General features: G+C 35.9%; 1 protein-coding gene across 4 annotated transcripts in view; it reads right to left on the reverse strand.

Annotated features, from left to right (window-relative positions):
- Positions 1-13,739: 13,739 nt before the first annotated feature.
- Positions 13,740-27,941, reverse strand: part of LOC120423486 (long-chain-fatty-acid--CoA ligase 6) — a 71,838-nt gene continuing 57,636 nt past the window's right edge. For all 4 annotated transcript variants that reach the window (XM_039587320.2, XM_039587321.2, XM_039587322.2 and 1 more), the window contains 5 exons: positions 25,563-25,736; positions 19,762-20,945; positions 19,473-19,701; positions 19,236-19,409; positions 13,740-15,657 (listed from right to left, as the gene is read on the reverse strand). In XM_039587320.2, the coding sequence (XP_039443254.1) occupies positions 15,520-15,657; positions 19,236-19,409; positions 19,473-19,701; positions 19,762-20,945; positions 25,563-25,736 (1,899 nt within the window). In that variant the 3' untranslated portion in view covers positions 13,740-15,519. The remainder of the gene's footprint in view (positions 15,658-19,235; positions 19,410-19,472; positions 19,702-19,761; positions 20,946-25,562; positions 25,737-27,941) is intronic.

A 27,941-nucleotide genomic window follows, 5' to 3' on the forward strand; every position in this document is an offset into this window, starting at 1 on the left:
CAAACATTAAAACGCGTTTTTCTCGGAACGTCAAAATGGCGGGTGCGACAAGATAGCACGACGACGTCGATTTGAAGGTTTGCTCAGATGCTTTCTATAAACATGGTCGTAGAAGGCGTAGATTACGAGATAAAATGTTGGTGTCTTCCCAAAAATATTCCTGAAAAGTTAGATTTTCAAAGTCACCCTAATAGTGAACCACCCTAATTTTCTCTGCCTCTTTCCATATGCAACAACTCTTCTGAAGACACCAAAGCTCCAAAACTTCATCATTTTACGGAAAATCTATTTTCCACTTAATTTTGCGATCTGGACCACTGTGCAGTGTGGAGATATCATGACACCCGTTTTTTTAACTACTAACTTAAAATAGCTATATCTCGGCAATTGTACAACCAAATGTTTTCAAATTTATTTTGATAATAGTTAAAAATTAAAAAGATTAAATGATTTAAAAAAGGTTTAAGTGTGTGCTCAAACCAACCTCTGAAATTTTTGCCGATTTGCATGTATGTAATCCCTTAAGCCTGGATGGGCTTTTGACTACCTTTCCAATGATAGGTTGGATGATGGATCCGGACAAATTTTTGATATGGATTAGTAAGATCCTGTTTCAAAAGGTGAATAAATATCGCTTAAGTGCTCATAGCTTGAGACAGGGTTGCCAGATCTTGATTTTTTAAAAGATATGTCTTATCTAGATACTGGTTTTGATTAAACTGTTTACCAACTTATGACAAAGAAATTTTAGCTTTCATAAAAAACCGTTTTGTGGCATTTTATCATCAATATTTCGAAAATTATTCATGAGACATAATTATTCACCAGTTTTTTCCTAATATTTACTTTTGTCTCTGGGACGCGCAAAATGTGTTTTTTATATATATATTATCTTATATTTCATAATTTAAATATTATCCAAAGCATAAATCTTATTTCAGCATTCCCAGAGATTCCCTTCAAACGATGCTTTTATCAGTGCTTCTCCCGTGCTAAACATGCCCAGATTCCGGACCATCACGAGCGAGTCCTCTTGCCGAGTTGAGCCCGAGATAAAAGTTTGTGGGCATCAGGCGCCCAAGAATGGTGATGGTGTGCCATTTACAGCCTTCCAGAGCGGGCAGGATGTTGTTGAGGTTTGGTGCTAGTTTATGCACCAGACAACACCTTCCCCACCACCATCAACCCCGCCGGCTGGTTGGTGGAATTAGAACTGTACGAAAGTGTCATCTCTCGCTAGCATCGTCGTCGTTTGCCGGAAATCTGGCACTCGAAATGGAGAATCGAGCAATAAAACTAGCAACACTGGCAATTGGTAGGGGGGCAGGAAAAGCCTGTCTGTCGAGAGGCAAGACGTTGATAAATGAACGAAATTAAGGATCAAAGTTGTATCTCTCGATTTGAACTCGCAGGATTGGTGTGTCTTTTGAAGGGGAAAGCACAGAAATGCCAGGATGTAACGTGAGTTATTTTGGGAAATAAATTTTCGTGTTGTGGGGGTGGGTTTCGCACACTCACTCGCTGGCTTAGCAAGTGCCGGATGCTCCAGGGGTGATAGACTGCAACTATTTGCATCTGAATGTGCTACATGCGGTGAATGAACCAGGTTGAGCGCTTTCACGGATCAGAGAACTTGAATTTCATTGATTTTTGGTGTAGAACTCTGGTTGTACACTTAATCATTCTTTGTTGAAGATCAAAGCTGTATCATTGATTTTTTTTTTGTTTTGGTTATGTAAAAAGTGTTTACTACTAATTGATTACTTGAATTTTTCTGTTGGAATTATTCTGTCTTCAATCTCCAAGCAACCCTTTAAAAACGCTCTAACAACTCGCAATAAAAACGGAAACGCATCTCAAAGACTGGAAGAGGCAGGAAATGTACGCTGCAAAAAAAGAACCTCTCTCCTGAATGCATCCCATAATCTACAGCCCAAGTTGTTCTTACTACTTTGTTCAAACTCTTACGTCATTCGACTTCCTCTCGGGAACACGTGTCTGAGGAAAAGGTAAGAGCATGCATCTCCAGGATTGACTGAGCTGCAGGCGACGCAAAAAAGATGAGGTACGAACGAAGTAAGTTATCCTTTCAGGAGTTGCTGTGCTTGGTGAGAAAAGTTCTTGTACTTTGAGATTTCCTAGAATTCGATCATTGTCACAAGATTTGTAAAGATGCTCCAGTTAGTATAACTCTAGGCGCAATTCTGTAGTGACTCTAATGTAAACGAAGCGTTTGTCACCCCTCTAGGTGGATTCAGCTCAGCAACTCTTCTTCACACAAGTAAAAGCACAAAGTCAATATACATGAACCCCACCGGTGGATGTTCGCAAGAGACGAAGTTGAGGACGCTCAACTTTTTCCCTTTCTATTTTTTCCCCTCTACCAAGTTCTGTACCATTTTCCGATTACGTGTACTTTCTTTTCCTGTTCCACTCAGGGCAAGCCAGCTCTCCCGTACGAACTCACCTGAGCTAAGCCGAGAAAGAAGCAAGGGTGGAAGCAGTCCTTAAGTCCCGGTTCCACTCGTACGAGCAGCGGAAAACGAAAGGAACAAGAAAAGATTTTCCTTTCAAGCATGAAAGTACTTTTCCTCCAACTTGGCGGCTAGGTTTTCCAGCGTGAAGAAGTTCCTTCGTTCGGTTTGTTCTTAGCTCCGGAAAATCTGCATGTTATAACCCGAGTCATGTCCGTGTCCTTTCTTTTTGTGCAGGACGAGGCAGCTCTTGCGGGAGTAAATGTTGCATAAGTAACGGACGAATTCATTCTTTGGCTAAAGCGGAAAAATGTTTGGAGCGTGGGTGGCTGCTCTGGCTTTGAAGCAGTTTCAACTTTTGCCAGGGATGGACTAACTAGTGGTTTTATTGTTTTGATGTTTGTTCGATGGATATTTAAATATTTTTTTAATTGCCTATTGCTCTAAATTATTTATTGAAAAATGTCTCCTAGGGAACATTAGTTGGTCAAGTTTGTTTTATAACAAGGGAATTTTCAAACAATATTTTTACCAATTCATACAAAAGTTACCTATATATTTTTCTCAAGTTCCACTGAAAAATGGTGACGAATGATCACATTTTTATTGAAGTCACTTCAATAAAATAAACAACAACTTTTTTCAAATCACAAAGGATTTTCAATGATCTTTCAATATTTTATATTTTTTTTCAAACAATGCATCAATGCATGTGGAATAAATTCCATTGATTAGTGAATTATTGAAAAAAATGTAAATAATATTTGGAAAAAATAAAATTGCACCAACAATTTTTGTTCGCCATTTTTTGTGCATTTAAGAGTGCATGGGATTTTAAATAAAGCCTCTTGAAGCATGATTTTGAAGACAAATCATCAGTTTTTCGATTTTAAAAGTAGTGCTTTTGCTGATCAATTTAAAAAAAAACAATGATTTCACCAAAAAGGTTGGAAAGGTCTGCCCTTAAACACATAATATCACATCAAATTTTATCAATAACTAACATGCCATCAAAGCTTAATAAAAAAAACATCATTTTATTTATATTCAGTTGAAATCATGAAAAAATTATAAATAGAGCAATTCCAGCTCAAATCAGGATTTTTTCTGGTACTTTTGTACCCGACCTTCTCCGATTTCAATGAAACTTTGTAGACATGTTATCCTAGGCCTATATAAGTCATTTTTATGTATATGGAGCCAATAGTATTCGAGAATAACATTTGAGAAGGGCGTAAGAGTTTTAAATATTTTTGTATTTTGCAATTTAAAAATTACTGTATCTCAAAGCCGTTGCATCGTATCAAAAAGTGGTCAAAGACAAACTTGTAGGAAATTGGACGGGCTTTCTGATAAAAATACACTGAAACAAAAATACACGCCACTTTTATGTCATTTTTCAATTTTTAAGTTTAAAAGTTAAATTTGAAGGTGATGTCACGATTTTTTTCGCTCAAAATTTTTGAGGAAATACCCTAAGATGTTATCAAAAGACTGACGAAAAATGCAGGATGGTATGTCTCTCGTAAAAAAATACAAAAATCATTTACTAAAACTATTTTTTTTGAAAAGTGGTCTAAACGTCGAAATTTTCAAAAACCGGTAGTGGGAATCGATTCTGCAGACAATTTTACATAAAAGTCTCCATATTGACCATTGTCCTATGTGCAATCCTTGGGAAGATACAGTGGTTTTAAAAATAAAAATGTTGAAAAAACGGGATTTTTTGTGGTTTTTGGCATTTTCTATATGACAGACTTGGTTTTTCAGTCTCGTAAATATTTTTACCGGAAAGCTTGTCCAATTTCCCATAAGTTTGTCTTTGACAGCTTTTTGATTTATATCGTTTTTATATTTACGTAATCAAATTTACTATCCTGGTTTCTACCACACTGAAAAAAATATTCTATATTCAGTTATAAGCAATGTAATTATGCTTATATCTGTATGCCCTTACATCCAATTAAAATGCTGTCAAAGGCAAACTTATGGGAAATTGGACGAGCTTTCCGTTAAAAATATTTACGAGACTGAAAAACCAAGTCTGTCATATAGAAATTGTCAAAAACCACAAAAAATCCCGTTTTTTCAACATTTTTATTTTTAAAACCGCTGTATCTTCCCAAGGATTGGACATAGGACAATGGTCAATACGGAGACTTTTATGTAAAATTGTCTGGAGAATCGATTCCCCCTACCGGTTTTCAAAAATTTTGACGTTTAGACCACTTTTCAAAAAAAATAGTTTTAGTAAATGATTTTTGTATTTTTTTTTAGGAGAGACATACCATCCTGCATTTTTCGTCAGTCTTTTAGTAACATTTTAGGCTATTTCCTAAAAAATTTTGAACGAAAAAAAATTGTGACATTACCTTCAAATTTAAGTTTTAGACTTAAAAATCAAAAAATCTCATAGATGTGGCGTGTATTTTTGTTTCAGTGTATTTTTTTCAGAAAGCCCGTCCAATTTCCTACAAGTTTGTCTTTGACCACTTTTTGATACGACGTAACGGCTTTGAGATATATATACAAAATACAAAAATATTTAAAACTCTTACGCCCTTCTCAAATGTTATTTTCGAGTACTTTTGGCTCCATATACACAAAAATGGCTTATATAGGCCTAGGATAACATGTCTACAAAGTTTCATTGAAATCGGAGAGGGTCGGGTACAAAAGTACCAGAAAAAATCCTGATTTGAGCTGGAATTGCTCTATGTCAAATTTATGAAGAGCTTTGAACATATTTATGTAAGTGCAATGTATAAAAAAAATTTGGAAGTTTTTTTTGCGTAAGTCGAAGAAAATTGAAAGGATGAAAAAAATAGGAACCAAATACAAACTATTAATAAAAATAAGTTACCTATAATTATGAAAACATTGATAAACAAGACTATTTAAATACTCATAAAATCTCATGTTTTTCAAAACAAATCAAAATGAGTTCAAACCGGATAATGGACTGTCCTATCTGATTCATTGGCTATTTTTATACTAATAATAGCTAAAATTAGTTTCTAGGTTACAAGTTTTGAATGTTATTTAAACAAATATCGAAAATATTTTCAGATTTATAGGCATTTTCAGTAGAGTTTTTTTCTACTAGGCATACTGTTATTCTTTTTATAAAACTTGGAACATTTTTTCTACTTAACCACAAATTTATCTGAACTTAATTAAAAGTTCATAACCTTAGTTAAATAAACATTAAATTGAGTGTTTTTTTTAGCAAAACATTAAAGGAAACCTTACTAATGATCAATTTGACGGAATTGATTCAATTTGCCCACATTTAGCAAGAAATTTTTAATAAACATGGTGACACTCAAAGTCAAACCAGTTCTTAATAACAATTTTTAACAAAACTATTGAAAACATCCTTTAAAAAAATCATGGATACTGTGTAATCTAGCTCATTACATGATTTAAATATAAAAATCATAAGAAAAGTCTCATTGGTTGAAAAATATTTGAAATATACAATGAAATCCTATCAATAAGCTGAACAAATCAAATTTTGCAACGAGTTGACCACAATATTTTTCTGAAATTCCGGAAAACACTCTTTGAATGGGTTTTTTTCGGTGAAACATTTGTGCCGAACTCCAACATAATATAGAGCAATTTCAGCTCAAATCAGAAATTAAGGTACTTTTTTCTAGACCCTCTCCGATTTCTATGAAACTTTTTATACATTTTTGTGTATATGGGGCCAATTTAGACATTTTTGTGTATATGGAGCCAATTGTACTCAAACAAGACATTTGAGAAGAGCGTACAGTATGTAAAAAAAAGTATTTACACCCCTTGGACACTATGCACATTTTGTGATGAAACAGTGAAAAATTTAAAGTTTGACAGGAACCTAGTACTACGTTTTGTTCAGAAACTCATACCAAACATTTTGCTACAAAAAGCTCATGAAAAGATGATTTCTATAAAAAGTTATATAACAAATACTATTACGAAAATAAAAAAGGTGCAAAAAAAGTTTTTACACCTTTCGAAAAATTAACATAAATAATGTTATTTGTTGACAAATCACCATAAATCCAGTCTCCCAACTCCAAATAGGCATCCTTGACTGATTAAAAAAATAATTTGGATTGAATATAAAGTTTACTAACTACTTAGTATAAAAGTTCATACAACTCTGGAAATTCTATATAAAACGTATCTAAACTTAATTTTGCAAACTTTTAAGAGCGAGTCCACGAACAGGGCATACCCCTTTGTATGGGGCGTCGTTTGGACCTCAACAAACTGCCTGAAATTTTCAGGGGTTGTTTGTACATATAAAACTAGCATCTGGTTTGTACATATAAAACAAATATGAGCACTCTAGGTCAACGGGAAGTGGGGCAAATCGGGACACAAAGTTTGAAGGTTCAAAAACGTCAAAAATCTTAAAAAGGCTATAACTTAGGCAAAATTAAATTTATTTTCAAAATTCAACATGCATCTGAAAGGGCTTAAAAAATGCAACAAAATGCAGGATAGAGCATCCCAATTGGTTAAATCAAAAGGGAGTTATTGGCATATTAGTGAAAAAATAGCATAATTTTCAATCTCAAATAAAAAAGTGTTCCAGCCAGATATCAACTCGGTTCGACCTGCAGCTTGTAGAGGACATCTGGAACTACCATCTGAGACAGAGAACGCTTTGGGTAAGGCTGTTTAACCTATTAAATAGACACTTTTACTTTTAGTGAATTTTTTGGTTGTAAATTTTTGCTCGGGGGACCCCTTAGATCCCATTTTCTGTTGATAATTTTATCATATTCGTGTTTCTGAGACAATTTCACAATAGAAACATGCATAAAAATGTATATTTTGATCCATTTTAACCCTTTAAAATTAAAGTGGAATTTCGTACCAACCCGGAATTACGTCGTAGGAAAATCCGCCGGCATCCGAACCGGTCCACGATTCACAAGTCAACCTATGTGGAATCGGAAAGGGCATAAAATTTCCGATCTTTTGATACCCATACCACTAGGTTTTCTATAAAACCTACGTTTTTAAATACCTGGGCAAAAACGTTGTTTGGCTTAAGTTTCATTGAAATCGGTGAGGGACGGGTGGAATTGCTCTATAGAATAGTTTAACTTTTTGATAGAGGTGGTGAATATTTGAAATTTTCAGCACTTAAATCGATGCTTAAAAGTACTTTTCAGTTCTGTTATTTATGGCGACGGAAAATAGATTGTTTAAACGTGCGAGAATGTTAGGAAAATAAGTATGTAGTTCCACAGTAGAATGCGAGATTTCACTTAATCAAAAAACTTCCTACCTTAAATCCAGCCCTGCCAAAGGTACACACAAAACATTTCAAAAGTCAAAGGTAAGCCCGTCCAGCGATCTGAATAGGACATGTTAATGGCAAGGGAATGGTGGAAAGAGAGGAATCACAAATCCGTATAAATAATTTCAAGATTTTTCAGGTGTAAACCGAAAACGCGATCAAAAATTAAAATGGAAGAATAAGGCTTATAACTGCTTATTTAATTGTCGGTGTACAGGACGCCGCACTGTTTAATCATTTTCTGACGTCCATTCAATTTTGCAGTCCAAACCCAGTCATTGAATTGGAAAAATAAAATCTTTTTCAAATTTTCTTTAGTTGATATGTGTGCACCTACGTCGAAGACCAAGATTGTTTACTTTTTGCTCTTTGGTCTGACAGATTTGGTCTGTCAGCTTTATCATGGATTTTGGTCTGGTCTAGGCGAGGGATAGGACACAGCACCTTCCTGGTTAATGGTTGTCAACTTATCCCCCTCAGAATGGAGCGAGAGAACCCTTTTGACCCAGAGCTTGCCTTTGACTTTCACTGTGGGGGATTGCAATTTTCCGGAAAAACTGAAAACCATTCACTGACGCAAATCTTCCTCTCTCTCTCTCATTTGTGGCGTGTTTCCCCTAGCCATGTCCTATCAATTCCAGAGACCGGCCGATGCTCGAACGATGCAAGTTCTAATTGATGACAGGTATTCGCTAACGAGGGTGCTAATGGAAAACCAAGCGCATTTCGATTAGAACCCACAGCGTACTAACGAGCGTACTAAGTCGCTGCTAATTACTATCGACTAGAGGTGAGGTATCGTGATTTTCCACGACCGTCGTGCGGGCGAAAACAACAAAACGTTGCTACTACTGCCTCTGCTATGCCGGTGCAGTTGGAAGGTGTTTGGTCAGCCGATCTTGCTCCAGGTATTGATTGATTGGGACGACGAAAGGTCAGAAAGTGGCGTGATTCGGATGGGATGAGTGCATTCGGAAGTGTGATGCAAGACAGGTGCTAATTTCAAGTGACTAGAAGAGATGGGATTATAGAATGGAATTGTACTGGAGATTTGGGCAAATTAGAGATTTTTTAAATGTGTCTGAACAAAAATGGTATTTATTTAAGAAGATAAAGCTGTTAAGAATAAACTTATTAACAAGAGATGTATAAGAGATATGTATAAGACATATTTAAGAAATCAACAAAAGGTTGTTTAATAATGCTCAATCATTTTGAACAAATAGAACTTTTAAATCAAATAAAACTAATAACACTGTTTATTACCCATTCCAAACACATTTTAATCATATTCCAATACAAACCCGTTAAAATCAGCTGTGTTGGTGAATCGATAAACTCAAACTAGTACTGCAACCGCCATCTGTACGTCAAATGCGCCGATTGCATTGAAATCATCGCCATAACTTATCAAACACACCAATCTCTCTGGCGATGATTTTAGCTAAGACACGCACCATGGTGGTTGTGCTAGGCAACGGTAAAAGAGCCGGCCGAAAAGCGTTCGCAACCAAACGCTTGGAGAATGTTTTGAAAAGAACCATGCGTCTCCTTGAACAGTACGCACACTAAATGATTTTATGGAGACGTCAGGTGCTTCAAACTTTTTACGCATGCTTTTGTGGAAGAAAATTTTAGGAGCGTATGTACATAGCTGAGCAATTCTCTCAGTTTTCGGTAATTCGATTTTTTTGTATTGTTTAATCAGGCTGACACTTTTTTGGTGCCTTTGGTATGCCCAAAGAAGCCATGTTGCATCATTAGTTGGTCCATATAATTATCCATACAAAACTGACAGCTGTCCATACAAAAATGATGTATGAAAATTCAAAAATCTGTAATTTTGAAGGAATTTTTGGATCGATTTGATGTCTTCGGCAAAGTTGCAGGTATGGATAAGGACTACACTGAAAGAATGATACACGGTAAAAAATGGGTGATTTTTGATTCCACTTTTTGTCACTTAAACTTGATTTGCAAAAAAAAAAACAAATAATATTGAATGTTTGGCCCTTTTGAAATGTTAGTCCTGATTTAAAAAATTTGAAAATATTGTTTATTTTCATTAAATTTTGAAATATTAATATTTTCAAGCCTTTTCGATCCCAAAAATCACATAAATCTGTATAAACAGATTTTTTTTAAATGATTGTATTTGAAAATTTCAACAATTTAGTGATTGAATTATCCTTTTTATGATTGAAAAGCCGAAATCTACTGTTAAAAATTTAAAAATGTCTTCCATGGCTCCGAATTCAACATGAAACAGATAAAATATAGATTTATTTTTAACCAAATACAGATCTGTCATAAAATAATCTGACATCGTTGGTCCTATCCCTCGCCTAGTCCAGACCAAAATCCATGATAAAGCTGTCAGACCAAATCTGTCAGACCAAGACTGTCAGACCAAAGAGTAAAAATTAAACAATATTGGTCTTTGACGAAGGTGCACACAAATCAAGAAAAGAAAATTTGAAAAAGAATTTTATTTTTTCAGTTCAATAACTGGTTTTGGCTTGCAAAATTAAATATACGCCAGAAAATGATTAAATAGTGCGGCGTCCTGTACACCGACAATTTAATAAGCAGTTAAGAGCCCTATTCGTGCACTTTAATTTTTGATCACGTTTTCGGTTTACACCTGAGCAATCTTGAAATTATTTATGCAGATTTGTGATTTTTCTCGTTCAATCATTCCCTTGGTATATTCAAAGAAATTTCGATTTTTTCCGTGTTTCTACAGATTATCAATGAGTTTTCGAAAATTTAAAGATCAAAAAAGGTGTAAAATATTTTCATAAATTCATTAAATTTTACAATGGGTAACTAACGTTGAAAATCTCGATTATGCTATGTGTGATGCATCTCATGAAATAAAGTTTGGAGAGATTTAAATGAGCAATTCTCTACCAAAACCGGAAATGGATTTTATTTGTATTTTTTAATTTGGCTCAAACTTTGTGGGGGCCTTCCCTATGACCAAATATGCTATTTTGTGTCATTGGTTCACCCATACAAGTCTCCATACAATTTTGGCAGCTGTCCATACAAAAATGGTATGTAAATATTCAAACAGCTGTAACTTTTGAGTGAATTTTTTGATCAATTTGGTGTCTTCGGCAAAGTTGTAGGTATTGTTGAACACTTTTGAGAAAAAAAATAGGTACACGGAAAAAAAATTGCAGATTTTTTGATCAACTTTTTTTTCACTAAAACTCAATTTCCCAAAATACATATTTTTTTGATTTTCGAGATTTTTTGATATGTTTTAGGGGACAAACATCCGCAACTTTTGAGCCATAGAGAAACATGGTCCAAAAATCTGCCGCCGAGTTATGAATTTTTGAAAAAATAGTTATTTTTGGAAAAAAATTAAGTTTTATGCAAAAACAAGTTTGACATTACTTTTTAATGCAAAATTGAATTTGCAATCGAAAAGTACTGTACAGATTTTTTGATAAAGGGCTCCGTTTTCAAGATATAGCCACCGAAAGTTTGATTTTAGCGAAATATTTGCAGTTTTTCAATTTTTAAAAATAGTGACCATGAGTGACCATTTCTAAAAATATTTTTTTTGAAAAGTTCAGAAAATTTGCTATAAAATTGTCTAAGAGGCATTGAAGATTGGACCTCTGGTTGCTGAAATACAGCGGCTTAAAGAAAAAGAAACACGAAAATTTAAGTTTTCTAAGTCTCACCCAATCAGCCCACCATTTTCTAATGACGATATCTCAGCAATTAATGGTCCGATTTTCAATGTTTATACATTAAACATTCGTGAAATTTTCCGATCTTTTCGAAAAAAATATTTTGAAAATTTTTAAATCAAGACTAGCATTTTAAATGGGCAAAATATTCAATATTTGGCCCTAGTGGGGCAAGACGAACAACCCGTTGGGGCAAGAGGAACAACGTATGAAATAACATGTTAATTTACTAACAATTGAACTGTTATCACTTAGATGTATCAGATTAGAATGTAACGTTTCAACGTTTCTTTCATTTTTAGATTAAATAATAATATTTTACTATAAATTTGATTATTTTTTACGAAAAAAAGATGATAAATAGTAAATTTTCATTATATTTCTCACTATATTTTGTGTGGACAATTTTTTTAACAACTGTTTATCAGTTTTTAAGTATTTTTAAGTATTTATTTCCCAATAAAATATCTTGATACAGCAATTCGATATTTTTTTTCATACCGTAAACTGGGGTGAATTTGATAGCCCGGGGTGACTTTGATAGGTTTTTAAAATGCCCATCAAATTAATATCTAAACATTTTTGAGAATCATGAGTATGCAAGCATTAAGGGACAGCTTATTAACGAACATATAAGCAAAAATGTGACTGTTACATTGGATGTATCAAAATTAGTGGCCAAATCAGATTTCTATCAATGTCACCCCGGGCTATCAAAGTCACCCCAGTTTACGGTACTAAAAAACCCATATGGTACAGTTGTCCACCTGAACAATATTTTTTAAAAGCTCTCAACAAAAATAACTAAAAGATAAATCATACTTCATAATAGATGCAAGTCATTAGTAGGGACACTACTGATCTAGGAAAAATAGCATTTTGATAAAATGAGCCTTAAAACGAACCCTAAGCCTTATTTTGCACTTTCCAAAAATTAGAAGAAGAATATGGTTTTGAAAAAAAAAACTTCATTCAATCTTATGTCCAGTGGCGTTTACGTCGTTTTGGCGTTTATGTGGTAGTAGAATCAGCTGATTGCATTGCTAGCAACAATTCCTCATACTGAAAATAATCAAAATTGTAAAAATTACGGCCGTACGAGCGATTGTTCCTTTTGCCCCACCTTCCCCTACGATTCCAGAAGTGCTCTACAGTAATTAACAAATTATAGATTCAAGATAGCGGACTAAATGGCATTGATTGAATGTTGAGGAAATGGATTTTCGATGAACTCGAATTTAATTCTTTATTTGACAATAGGATGCCTTTGTGCTTTCTTGTACTAAGCTTGCTGGTTTTCCTATTTTGTTAGCATAAGAGAGCAACGAGAGCCGTTCACGTCGAATAGTTATTTATCAGAAATGACTTTAAAACATTCGGATAATCGAGGCTCCGGATAATCCATAATTTTTATTTTGGGAAGGTCTTTTTTTAGCAGCTTTGAATAATTTTGGTGTTTAAAACATGTGTTTTTCTAAATTGCAATTCTTTGCAAATGCTGTATTTCAGGAATAAAGGAAACAGGACTAGCAATAACCTTAACTCTATTATTATGAACAATGCAAATGAGATTTTTCTGAGCGAAAAAATCAAATCAGTGTCAGAAGTCTCGACGGCTAATACGACGTGTTGCAAACAAATTAGAAAAATTAAAATTGTTTCCACTTAAATCCAAACCAATAAAATTTGTGTTACTTAAAAACGGTCTATTTTATCAAAAAAAAAAGTACTTTTCAATGCAAGTTTTATCTATAAAAATACATTTTTCAGAGTACAGAGTACTATTTCTGCAAAATCTCCTTCAATTATTTTTTTTTAATGCGAAAAAACTGTACATACTCTTTTGTGGCATTCAAGTAAGGTGTTTGAGAATTCAAAATAATTGAAAAATCCTTTTGTTTCGCAGATAAATTCTCAGTAAAATAACTATAACAATGTATAAAGCATTTTATGATAACTTTCAATGCATTTAATAACTTTTAATCAATTTTTATATATATTTTTAAGCTTGAAATTGTTTTTTAAGACTTGACCAAGTTTTGCCAAAGGACAAAAACATTAATAAAATTTATACTAGCTACATAGACACAAATATTTTTTGATGTAAATTTTCTTTGAAAATGTGAAATTCAACAAAAACTGATTAACCAGCTTCAGATGTAAAATTACACATTTTATCATCTTTTTTTCGGTGAGCCTCATTCATTTTCTCAATTTTTCCATTTTTAAATAAAACCAACAACTCACGTGTCTAATTTTGACCATCACTGTTTTTTCTTCTTCAACTAACTACATATTGCATTTATTCTAAGATTAAATAGGCGCCCAGTAAAAAGTATTTTTTTTTGTTTTGTTTTGTTTTACTTATTTTTTCCATTCTTCTTGTAGTGTGTGTTTGTTTGTAGGTGTTGTGTTGCCTCAGAGCTTGTTCGTTCTATCAAGTATTTTTTTCTTTCTTGTTTGTTAATAATAATATCCCTTTAATCGTTTTCTTTTGCTTTTCTTGTTTAAGATGAGAGTGTTTTGCTTTATCAAGAGTGTTTGTGTTCTAACGATTTTTATCTAGTCGCGTCCTGTTTTTTTTTTTGAGTAAAAATGGGTCAGTTAAATTGAAAATCAATCGGTTTCGTGATGATTTTTTTTTTGTTTGTTTTTCAGAGTTAAACGCGCACTTTAATGGAAATGCCTTCTCATGGTTTTCAAGGGGGAGGAAAAAACGTTCGCCTCTATTTGATCAATTATACTATCCAACTGCCTTTTTTAAAGATTTTCTTGCCTTTTCTCTCTCTCTTTTTCCTTCAAATTCGATACTTCAAACCACTACTAATGTGTAAAATTCAGTTAATGATCATCGTAATAATCGTAATATTGTCGCATTACCTAGACTGTTGTGTGAGTTGTATAAAACGAGCCTAACTTACTGGAGAGGAAACAAAAAAGGGGGTTCGCTCTCAGCAGGAAACAAAAAAAAAACACTTGACTAGAGCTTATCAACTGGAAAATAAAAGTTTGCTACTTGGTTCAAATCACACACGTGAAATGAAGGGGGTAATTTAAGTTACGAAAAAAGGAATTTGCACCGCAACATTGCCGCTATCGTTTCGCTCATTCTAGGTTCCACTCTCACACGTTCCTCTTCTTCTTCTTTTAAGTAGTTTTTAATTTCTTCTCAATAATCAGTAAGTAACGTCATAAGAATTTGAAATTGACTCAAATGTCTACGCGACGCGCGACGCAGATTTGTGTCTACCTTTGTATGTGTGTGTGTTGTTGTCAAGTGTGAAGATTAGCTTACCTTTTTTTGATTTTTTTTTCTTTCACTTGTTTTATTCGATATTGGTTCCTACTACTGTACAATTGCCATGCCATTTTTTCTTGGGTTTGCTTCTTTTCCTTAGTTAAGAATAATTTAATTTTCCTACGATTTGCAACTTTTGGGTTTTTTCTTAAGTTTTTGATCCGTTTGATTGGTAATAATTTATTAAGTAACAACTAAGTAAATTTTGGTATCGCTGTCAATAATTCTACGAACGAGTGTGTGTGTGTTTTTGTTTAGTTGGTTTTGTTTTACTTGAATTAGTTAAGAATGGTAGCCCCTAACTGGTCACTAGCCAACGCGTTTGGAGAAAGAATAAAAAGTAAGTTGGTGTCGCTAGTGTTGCGTAGTTTGGTTTTAGTGTGATCGCGACGGAGCAAATCTGCTGTTTTTAAGCACATTAGTTTCATAATATTATCATAACCTTCCTGCCTGCCTATCTGCGTTTGCCTCCCTTAAAATCTGTGTAGTCCATTTAATTCTGGGGTTAATAATATCTGTACAAAGCACAATGAACGCAGCAGCATCAGCAACCTCCCGTCTTCGTCTCAAGATATTCCCCGCGTAGCCTTGAGGTGATAAACTACGCGTGTTTTCGCGCACACACACACATTCACGCACACATTCACTCGAGGAAAACAAACGGAAAATAAACGAAAAAACCTTGCAGGCAAAACCGCGGACAGACTCTGATCACTGACGGAGCGTTTCTGTTTAGTCCAGATGTTTGTACATGTCGTCCAGCTGGGGCGCGAAGTAGCTCTTGATCTGCGGCCGCCGGCTCTTGAACGTGGGCGTCAGCAGGCCGTTCTGCACCGAGAACGGGTCCGGGTGGAGGTAAATGTCTTTGACCTGGGGGGCGACGGGGAGAGAGAAGACGTAGAACAATAAAATGTAATGTTTTAGATGACAGAGAAATTTTAAATATACAGTCTAGACTCGATTATCCGAAAGCCTTGGCGAAAATTTATTTCGGATAATCGAAACTTCCAATTCGAATCATGAAAAAAAGTTTTTTTTTCATTGTCTTGTTTTTGATAATTGAGCCTCTGAACTGCCGTTCTACGCATAATTGTCCCATGTAATTTTAGTAGATTTTTACTTTTTGTCATTTTACGTTTAGTTTGACGTTTACTTTTTGAAAAACAAATAAAATCTAGTACATACTTTGTTCGGAAACTCATTGAAAACAACACCAAGTCTGTCTTTCCCATCGTTACGCATAATGGTCCCACCAAGGTTTTTTTTTCACGAAATTATCAATTTTACGAAATATTGTGTCTTGTTTGCCTATTGTATAGCAAGAAGATTCCAAATAAGAGTGATAAACTGCTAGCTTGGATGATAAGGGACTTATGGGGTGAATAGGGACTCACGGGACAATTATGCGTAGAAACACAAAAAACGATCGAATATTGAAAAGCATTTTTCTCAGTTGCACTTTCTTGAACATGGGACAGTTATGCGTAGAACGGCAGTAAACAACCCTAAAGTGATTTAAAATTTGTAAATCCAAGTTGGCGGCAAAAATGGCGATGATGAAATATTGAAAAGAATCATTTTTCAATTTAAGACGCAATCAACCATTCAAATATTGACTAAAATGGGGTCGCAGAACACGAATTTGATGTTAAAAGCAAGAAAATATTATTTTTTCGTGATTCGATTATCCGAAGTCTCTTACAAACAGAACAACGGATTATCGAAAGTTCGGATAATCGAAAGTTCGTATAATCGAGTCTGGCTTGTATTTGAACAACACAAAAAAACATATTCCATTTTTTTTCGAAAAGGTCCAATAAACCAAATTTCCAATTTTTGCTGGAAATGCAAGAGAGCGTTCTTTTATTACGTAACGCAAAAATCGAATTTTTAGACCCCCTCCCCCCCTCGAAACAAAATTTCCATCAAAATTTTGTATTTTTGCGTAACACGGCCTCCGACCCCCCCCCCCTGCTTTATTACGGAACATAAAAAAACGCTCCCCAAGTTTTCAAATTTGCCTGTTGATTTTCCTGATTCTCAAAGGGAAGCGATATATTCAAGATGGCGTCAAATATGGTGGCTGAATGGAAAAATCAAGGTGTTTATAATTTTTTTTAAATAAATTTAAAAAAGTGACGTTTATTTTTAACTATTTTTAAGAAATAATTTCCATTTCCATCCAATGATTTTATTTTTTCAAAAAATAATGGCCTTTAAATGAACTTTGACTTGCAATGATTGGGATAGTAGAACAAAACAATCAGAAGGCAACATTTATTAAAACATTTAAAACGATAATCTTTCCTCACCATATTGAGAAAATTTAGATGTTGTTTATCGGGCCAGCTGGTTGCTTAGATACAGCCTCTTGAAATTTAATTTTTTTTTTCAGTGTCATCTAATTAGCCCCTTTTTAAACTATTGTTATCTTGGAAACTATGGGATCGATTTTCATGATTAAAAAAGAGTTTTTGTGAAATTTGCTACTCTTTTCTTTAAAAATCATTTCTCATTTTAAGAATGTTTTTATTTTGAAAGGGCCTTCAATACTTATTATGGAAATTTCCATTGATTTTTTAACTTCGCAATTATTGTCATTTGTATTTTTTTCCAATTTTAGATTAAATTTTCAAAAGGTTCTATCTGCATAGGAAACCCATGACGGATAGATTGTTTTGAAAATTAAATCTAGAATTCAAATCAAACGAATAGCTTGTGGGTTGAAAAAAGAGAGCTTTTTAAATGACACTAAGAGAAAGCTCAAAAATCAAAATCAAATTGTTCGCTATACAGCATTGCCTTGGCATTCTCGATTGCTAGATTCCTACTCGAAACTAGGTGTCCGAAGGTTTGATTGTTGAGGCAATTGCAAACCTCTCCACCCCGGGATTCGAACTAACGACCTTTGGATTGTTAGTCCAACTGCCTACCAGCGACTCCACCGAGGCAGGACCCAAGGAGACGACTCCTAGACCTGGGACTGAGCTAGCGACCTAACCTCTAGGCTAGACCGGGGCCAACATTTACTTCCCCGTCCGACGGAAGGCGTGATCAGACAAATCTCGTCTCGAAAAGCCACCGGGACCTTCTAGGATCGAACCCAGGCCGACTGGGTGTTTCAGTTCTCCTAAAAATATTTAAAAAATGTAGAAGTTTAAAAAATCTCTTGGGAATTGAAATTTAAGTGACAATTTTTTTTTCTAGAAAACCCCAATTACCCACAACTTTGCCAAAGACACCAAAGCGATTAGAAATCCCTTCGAAGGTATGGATTTTTAAATAATCAAATGTCCATTTTGTATAACAATCGTTGGTTAGGTAATTGAAAGACCTTTCCAACGAGTCCAAAACATTGATGATCTGGCAACCCTGTCTCAAGTTATGACCACGTCAGTGATATTTGTGTACTGTTTTATTCCGGATCTAAAAGAATAGATGAAATTTGTTTTCAAATGTGTGTGTCCCATCATGTCACCCACTGTTTGTATAGAGTGAGGAAGGCGCCAACTATATAGGTAGATTAAGTTAGTTTTTTTGGTATAATGCTGTAAATTACTGACAAGCAATTTAATAGGCATTAAATTAATTAATAAAAGATTATTTTTCAACAATTATCTTTTTTGGTTTTACCATTTTCTGTAGTAAGTTTTCACAAAAAAGAATCATGGAACTACCGTTGATTACTATAATTACCAGGAACTATTGGAATTACTCTGAAATTACTGGGTAATCCGGAATTACTTGTCACGATGGTGGAAATAGTGATGGTGAATCGATCAATTCATTGATTAATCATTTGAATATAATTATTATACAAGATGGTTAAATTATGTTTCTATTCGTGATAAAATCAGTGTTTTAAATATTTTCCTGAAAATCTCCTGATTCTTCGAGAAATAAGATCAAATTATCATTCTGTTGAATGCATTATGTAGGTTTAAAATGTACTAAACGGAAATGTCAAAGATTAAAAGTTTAACTTATGCCAAATTTTGTTTTCAAACAAGTGTAAGTTTACCCATTTCTTGCACTGTGCAACGTCACGAATATCATTTTGATATTTCGGATGCTTTTTGTACTTGGAAAGACCCTTCAAATGCAACATGGAGCGACTAAATTGGTTGTCTAGAACTAAAGTTACAACTGGTTGAAATTTGCGTTGCAACGTCACGAAATTTAAAATCATGTTGGGAAAAAAGGCATTTGCGTAGGTTGATTGTTGAAGATAGATGGCACCGAGAAAAAGCTCAAAAATCAAATTGTTCGCCCTTCAGCATTGACTTGGCGTTCTGGAACCTGCCCAACATACGAGAATTACCCCTATATTAAAATACCAAGCGTTTCCTTCAATGTCTACTAACCAAGATTATTTGCATGGGGACGCATGGCACCTCATGGTTCTCAAAGCGAATTTGGCCCCAAGAATAATAGTAAAAGACTCTTACCTGTTCGAATGATTTGAGTCCCACCACCTTGCCCTGGGCGATCATGTCGTTGAAGATGAGCTGCTTGACGTCGGGGTTGCTGCACAGCACGCTCAGCGTTCCCGGAATGTGGTTCTGTACGGCCCAGCCCTTGACCACCTCGACGTCCGGGACGACGATCGCCACGACGCAACTCTACACAGATGAAATTTCAATTTAGATTTTCAACCATTTCAATGTAATTATAAACATTCTCACCTTCAAGCTCTCGCCGTGCACAAACACCTGCTCCACGTACTGGCTGCGGATGTACGCGTTCTCGATCTTCTCCGGCACGATGTACTCGCCCTGGCTCAGCTTGAAGATGTGCTTCTTGCGGTCGATCACCTTGAGCGTGCCGTTCGGCTGCCACTGGCCAATGTCGCCGGTGTGGTGCCAGCCGTCCTCGTCGATCGTCTCCGCCGTCCGGATCGGGTCCTTGTAGTAGCTGTGGAGGAGAGGAAGGCAATGTAATGGCTTGAACTCAGTGTGATGGAGTCTTTCTTACCCGATAAACACGTTGCTACCCTTGACGCAGATCTCGCCCTGCTGCTGGGACGCGTAGTACTCCATCTCGGGCACGTCCACCAGCTTGATGGCGTTGCACGCGACCGGTGGTCCGACGTGGCCGGGCACAAAGTCACCCTGGACGGTCAGTGTGATCGGGGCGGTACACTCGGTTTGGCCGTACCCTTCGCAAATCAGACAGCCGAGGGCCGCCCGGCAGAAGGTTAGCACTGTGGGCGAAAGCGGCGCCGAACCGACGACCATGAGTCGAAGCCGGCCGCCGAAGCCCTCCTGGATCTTCCGGAACACGACCTTGTCCCAAATGCTGGTCCGCCGGACGACTCCGCGCTTAATTTCCGCCTCCTTCGCGTTCAACGCCATCCTCAGCAGCAGCTTCTTCACGCCCGAACGCGAAACTTCGCTGTAGATTTTGTCGTACACCCGGTTCAGTAACCGCGGAACCGCCGGCATCAGCGTCGGTCTTAGCGCCTTCATGTCGTTTGTGAGCTCCTTAATGTCACCCGAGTAGAACCCAACGGCACCACCGTTATAATAAACGCCGTTTTCGCAGCACCTCTCCAGCATGTGCGCCAACGGAAGGAACGAAATCATGACATCTCCCACGCGTGGCTTGTGAGCACCCAGCTGAAGCAGCACTCCGGCCACCCCAGAAACCACGTTCATGTGCGAAAGCATCACCCCCTTGGGATTCCCGGTCGTCCCCGAAGTGTAACAAACCGTACACAAATCCGACGGCTTTGGCTCAACCTCCGGAACGTCCCGCGCCGCCCCCATCTTCTCCACCTCGTCAAACATGTGAATATCGATGCCCTGATTGCGGGCTCGCTGCAGCGTCGCCGGTCGCACATCCTTCATGACCACCAGCTTGCGCAGCGCCTTCGGGGCCTTGTCCAGCAGCAAATTCACCTTCTTGTCGTCCTCCACCACGACCAGCGCAATCTCCGTCTGGTTAATGATGAACGCACAGGCGTCCGGTCCGAGTGTGTCGTACAGTGGAACCACCACCAGCGAGTAGCAGTAGCAGCCCTGCTCGAACAGGATCCACTCGGGCCGGTTCTGGGAGTAGATGCCGACGAAGGTGCTCGGACCGGGACGGAGGCCCAGCGCGACTAGGCCGGAGCCGAAGTTTTTGGCGCGCAGCAGGGCCTCGTTGTAGTTCATCCACTGGAAATAGAAACGAAAAAAAAAAAAACGATAATCTCTGGACGTAATATTTGAACAAAAAAAAAAAAAGGTTTTCAAAATAAGTCACCAAACTGGATGGAGCATTGACTTCACCAATTTTTTATTGTCGTTTTTGAGGATTTCGAAAAAAAAAATTCAAGGTTGGCAACAATGCCTGATGAATGTAATCCATCTCATGTTAAAGCTCAAAAGATTACTATTTTGGTTATCTGAAACATACCCAATTAACGGAACAAATACAGAACACCAAAAGGAGATGGGCGGTAATCGAACCCAGATTACCAGATTCTCTCACTTCTAAATTCCCAAATTTTCTTTCATTCTTTTCTTAAATTAGCAGATTGCAAAATTTCAAACAACCAAATTTTAAAATTCTCAAATTCTAAAATCCCAAATTGCCTCTCAGATTCCAAAAACGTTCCCAGATTCCCAAAATTCCAAATACCCAAATTCTCAGATTCACATAATCCCGTATTCCCAAATCCCAAGTTCCTAAAATGCCTGATTTATAGATTCTCAAGTTACCTCATCCCTAAAATTAAAAGTCTTTGAATTTCAGATTCCTAAATTCTCACATTACAGAAATCCCGAATTCTTAAATTTGCAAATACTCAAATTCCAAGTTCCCTGATTCATAAAATCCTTTTATCTCAAATCTCGAATTCCCCCAGGTTTCTGAATTTCTAAAATCTAGGTTTCCAATATCCTTTTTCCCAAATAACCAGATTGAAAAATTACAAATACTCAAATTTTAAAATTCCCAAATTCCCTAAATCCCAAATTATCAAATACTCAGATTCCAATAATGCCAAATTTCAAAATTTCTTAGTTCCTGAAATTCCGAATACCCAAAGTTTTAGATTCACAAAAATCCCATGAGATTCCCATGCAGATTCTAACATTATTAAATTCTTAAAATCTTAAGTTCTTAATATGCTTCAAAATTCCCTCATTCCTGAAATTCGAATTACTTAAATTTTCAATATCCTTAAATCCTCATTCTATAAATCCCGCATCCCTAAATTTCCAAATCCTCAAACACCATATTCCCTGATTCCTAAAATCACATTTTACCAAATTCCCAAGTTTCAAAATTATCCGATTTTCATCAAATTTTCAAATTCTCAAATTCCTAAAATTCCCAAATTGGCAGATTCTAAGATAAAAAATCCCAAAATCCCAAATAAGTTTCAAAATTGCCTGGTTCCTAGATACCATGATATCAAGATTCCAAAAATCTCTAGTTCCTAAAATTGCAAAAGCCCAGATTCCCTTAAGTTTCTAAATATCCAGATTCCGAAAAAAAATCCCGAATTCCTAGATTGAAAAATTTCAAATGCTCAGAGTTTTAAATTTCCCATATGCTCTAATTCTTACATTCCAAAAATCCCGAATCCTTAAATAATCAATTTCCATATTCTTAGATTCCTAAAATCATATTCCAGCAAATTTCCAAGTTTCAAAATTACCAGATTCTCAAATTTCCGGATTCCCAGATTCCTAAAATCCTTTTTTCTCAAATTACCAGATTGAAAAATCCACCCAAATTTTAAAATTTTCAAATTCTCTAAATTCCAAATTGCAAGATTCGCAAAATACCACGTTCCATGATTCTAAATCTTGAAAATTCCTGAAATCCCAATTTTTTTAAATTGCCTAAGCTTTAGATTCCCAAATTCCCACTTTCCTAAAATTTGAAATCCTTAAATATTCAAATTCCTTAAATGCAAATTCCCTGATTCCTATAATCAAATTTCAGTTAATTCCCATGTATCAAAATTACAGGATTCTCAAATTTCCAAATAACAGATACCTAAAGTCCTTCTTCTCAAATTCCCAGATTAAAAAATTCCAACCACCCAAATTTTCTAATTCTCAAATTCCTAAAATACCAAATTGCCAGATTCTCAGATTTGCAAATCCCAAATTCCTAAATTGAAAACTCCAAGATTTACAAAATCCCAAATTCATAAAATCCCAGTTTCCTAAATTCCAAGATAGCCTGATTTCAAGATTCCCAAATTCCTAAAATCTTAAAAGCCCAGATTCACTAAATCTCGAATTCCCAGATTCCTAAATTTCCTAATTCCTGGAATTCTAAGCTTCTTAATTGCCTGATTCCCAAATTCCCTCATCCCAAAAATCCCAAATCCTCAAATTTGCAAACTCTGAGTTTTCCAAAATCACAGTCTCCCAAATTTCAAAATTCCCATTTTCCCAAACTCTCCAAACATTTTTTCGCAAATTCCCAGATTTCAAAAATTCCAATTCCAAAATTCCCGGATTCCCAACGTTTCTCGATTCTTAGATACTCAAAATACCAATTTCCCAAATTTTCAGACTCCTAAATTTCTAGATTTTTGGATTACCAAATCCTTAATTCACCAATTCTCGAATTTCTTAATCCTAAAAAATCCAAATTCCTGAAATTCCAAATTCTCAAGTTCCCAGATCCCAAATTATTCAAATATCCAGGTTTTCTCCAAATTTCAATGTTCCTTAAATTCCAAATTCTTAAATATCACAAATTTACAAATTCCCAGATTCCTTAAATTCACAGATTCCAGATTTCAAAAATCCCAAATTCACAGAAATCAAAGATTCTTAAAATTCGAAATTTTTAAATTCTCAAAATTCCATGTTCCTAAATCTCTAGAATCCCAAATTTGTAGATTCCCAAAATTCCAATTGAGCAATTCTCTACTAAACCGGATATGGATTTTATCTGTTTTGCCTTCCTCACTGAGGTAAGGCTATAATCCTGCTCTAAAATTGAACTTTTTATTTAAAGCTCGAAAACCCACCTTGATGTATACATATCGACTCAGAATCGAAAACTGAACAAATGTCTGTGTGTATGTGTGTATGTATGTGTGTGTGTATGTGTGTGTGTATGTGTGTGTGTGTGTGTGTGTGTGTGTATGTGTGTGTGTATGTGTGTGTGTATGTGACCAATAATGTCACGCAGTTTTCTCAGCACTGGCTGAACCGATTTTGACCAAACCAGTCGCATTCGACTTGGTTTAGGGTCCCATACGGTGCTATTGAATTGTTTGAAGTTTCGATAAGTAATTTAAAAAGTTATGTATAAAAATGTGTTTTCGCATATTTTCGGAAGTTGAATAAATGGCAGTAAACTGAACCAAATATCATCATCGTTAGTTAAGTAATTGAAAGACCTTTCCAACGAGTCTAAAACATTGAAGATCTGGCAACCCTGTCTCAAGCTATGACCACTTAAGATGCCACTTATGAGTCCTTGAGTGATATGTGTGTTTTTTGTATTCCGGAACTTAACGAAATCAGACGAAATTTGTGTCCAAACCCATCATATCACATATCACCCATTGTTGGAAAAGAGTTTTTGACTGTTCCAAAGAAATAAATAGCTCAAATAATAGTGAGCAAGCAACTCTCGATTGTTGATACATCTGAAAATATTGATCTAATAGCGGAAAACGGCAAAAGTGATGAGAATTGGTCGAACGGCTTAGAGTGATTAAAATGGGTATATTTCCCCTAGGTGGATTAAGTTAGTTTTTTTTTATTTGGCTCAAACTTTGTGGGGCCCTTTCTATGACCAAAAAAGCCATTTTGTGTCTTTGATACTACCATGCAATTTTGGCAGCTGTCTATACAAAAATGGTACGTTAATATTTGAAAATCTGTAACTTTTGAATGCATTTTCTGATCAATTTTGTGTTTTCGGCAAAGTTGTAGGTATTGTTGAAGACTATTGAGAAAAAATAGGTACGCGGAAAAAAATTACTCAAATTCCCAAAATACGTATTTTTTGATTTACGAGATTTTTTGATATGTTTTAGGGGACAAAACTCGCAACTTTTGAGCCATAGAGAAGTATGGTCAAAAAGTTTTCCGCCGACTTTTTTGAAAAATAGTGATTTTTGTGAAAAATTTAAATTTTATGCATACATTTTTTTGACGAATTGTTTTTTTCAGAGTTGGTATTCTCGCGATCTCACGAGAAAAAATCCTCTCTCATGAGCTCTCGCCGCGAGTCTCGAGCTGCCGAGAGAAACTCACCGATTGCCCGTGCCCCCGCTCGCGAACGGGCTTTCTCGCGAGCCAGAATTGCCTGTTCGCAAGAAGTTGAACGTGTTAGAAACGAACAAAAAACAACACAGCGATTGAAGTTACACCTCTATACCATCGCCTGGTTAGCATTTATAAGCCTGATAAACATATTGCTAGCTAGGGACGAACAGCTGAGCGCGAGCGAGACGAGAAGAGAAAAGTACTACAAGTTCTCTCCCCCGTTCGCGGGCGAGAAATGCTTTCCTTCTTCTCGCTCGAATTCCAACACTAGTTTTTTTGTATGTGGCCACCAAAAGCTTGGTTTCAGCGAAATATTTGCAGTTTTTCGATTTCTAAACAAAGTGAACATTAGTGAACATTTCTGAAAATATATATTTAGGTTTAATTTTCGCATGGCTCAAAAGGTGCGAGCTTTTGTACCCTGAAACGTGCTGAAAAAACGAAAACAAAGAATCTACGTAGGTATTTTGCGAAATTCAATTGTTGTAAAAAAATATTAAAGATTAGTGAAAATATATGAAATTCTAAAAAACAACTTACCAAATACGGCGAGTGCAGGTTCTCTCGCCAGCCCAGGCACGGCCCATTGTTGGACTCTATCACGCCCTTCCGGAACGTCTGGTACAGCGTGCGGGCGTCGTCCTGCAGGCAGCTGACGAACTTGCCATCCTTGGCTTCCTTGTAGAACTTGGACACGTGAACCTGTTCGGGGCCCTAGAAGGAAACAGAAAAAGAAGAAGAATTTTAATCAGCTGATTCTGGCCCGACTGAGCTGAGCTGGTCACTTTTGAGAGAAAGAGTAGGTCGCTCAGAATTTATTTCCGTCCAATTCAGACGAAAACATCGAAAGATTCATGTGATGAAATATTCCGACAGGTGCACTTTCTTCCCGCGTGTTTTTCTTCTAACCTCATTAAAGTGTGATTTGTGAACCGACACGAAGTGACTTCCATCGAACATAAAAATGGCTGGTTTTGATTTATTATAATTTGTTGCGAAATAATGTGAAGAGAAACAAGTAGAAAGGAGTTTGAAAGTCAGGACAGATTATTAAATATTATTCATAAAAAAATGTGTGAATGAAAAATAAATCAAGTTATAGACTTAAAAAAACCAAAAACGATTACCTCAAAAAGGCAACTACGCATCGTCGTCTTTCTACACTCAAAAAAAGCACACACGTTCATCAAATTAGGAGGCAAAAAATAAACACACTTCCTCGCCGTTGTCGTCGTTGAGCAGAAGGTGTCGACGAACGAGTTGTGACGTCAATTTGACTTTTTCTTACACCTTTCCTGTTTTTCCACCCACCACCCCCTGAGAATAGAAAAACTAAAAATCAACGTCTTCGGTGGACGCCGACTGATTTGTGTAATGTTTTTGTTTCCCCCTTTCGTGTGATGGCGCGGACCTTTGAGTTGTAGTTCACGATCAATGCCAAAATGCCGCGCCACAACTACGCTGATGATGTGACGCTGATGTGATTTGATTCTTTCTCCGAGATTTATGGTCGCTGTCAGCACCTTTTTGGCCCGACCAGTGTGGGTTTTCTTACCGGGATGCAATTTATCCGCAATTGACGGGTGATTGTCAGGGTGGGTCAGGAGATTCTTTAAGTTTTGTTTTTGTTTTTATTGAACTGATTCCAATTGAAGGTTCCAACTTTGGTGGATGTCAACAGCAAGATTGAGAGCTTCTATTGAATCAGGGATAATAAATTCATCACACTGTCACAGAAACATGCTTCGATGAAAATATATTTCGACGATTTCATTACATTACTTTGTAATAAATCATTGCCTTGTAGAACAAAAAAATAATCTTTTTTGAAAAAAAGAAACTCGTATCTTTTTTATGTTTTTTCTTCTTCAAATCCTCAAAATGATTAAGAAATTCCGAGATATTCAAGGTGTATTTTTTCGAAACTTTAAATATAAAAAATCGGCATTTCTGATATTTGGCACCTTGAAAGAAGGGGTATACCGAAATATTTTTTCACGATTTTAAGGGATATCAGAATCAGAAAAGTGATGCATTCATGTTGAAATCACTCAAATTTCTTATGAATATTCCTTGGGAGACTCTAAGTAAATATATTTGACCAATATTTGACATCTAATAAAAAGTTTTCGAACCAAATTTACCAGATTTCAAGCATTGCTTTGAAATTAATTATCTCAATATCCAAGCTGGAAACCCCAATACGACCGAATATAAATCTTTTCTTTGTACAATTTGTCTTGAAAATATACAGCTATTCCCCACGAAAACAGCATGATTAAAAAAAAAGTTGTACGATCGGGCTGATTTTTTTTCTGGTTGTTCCCTGGCCGAAATAATTAGACCCGTATTTTTTATTTGGCCATTCGGGTGAGATACGCCGTGCTAGGGTGGCAATTTTCGTCGATTTTCGCAAAAAACTATGGCGCGTCAAAATACAGAGTTTTTAATTTGAAAAAATCGTATCTAGGAATATTTAAAACTTAAATGTATAATATGTAAAATTTTCCGAGGAATTCGATAAAAATATTTTCAGACATAGGCCCTTTGGTCCCGAGACCATTGAAACAGCATCTATGTTTTCATTTGTCCTAAAATGCTAAGCTAAATATTTGAAACTTCTTACTATTTTTCCTTAAAAGCCCATCTAGTACCCTTTCGTTTGCGTCTAAAACAGCTTAAATTGGTTGAAATTGTGCAGAGTTGAAAGATTTTTTGAAAAATGTAGTTAAGCTAAAATTGAAAAAAATGTCGTTTTTGGTTCCACCCTACCACTAGGTCACCCTAACGGTCAAACAAAAAATACGGGTTTAATTATTTCGGAATTCCCAGAAAATTTTGAGCCCGATTGGACAACTTTTTTTTCGCATCATGCTGTTTTCGTGGGGAATTGCTCGGATACAAATTTGAGCATAAAAT

This window comes from Culex pipiens, chromosome 2 (assembly GCF_016801865.2).
Source record: "Culex pipiens pallens isolate TS chromosome 2, TS_CPP_V2, whole genome shotgun sequence".
Classification (NCBI taxonomy): domain Eukaryota; kingdom Metazoa; phylum Arthropoda; class Insecta; order Diptera; family Culicidae; genus Culex; species Culex pipiens.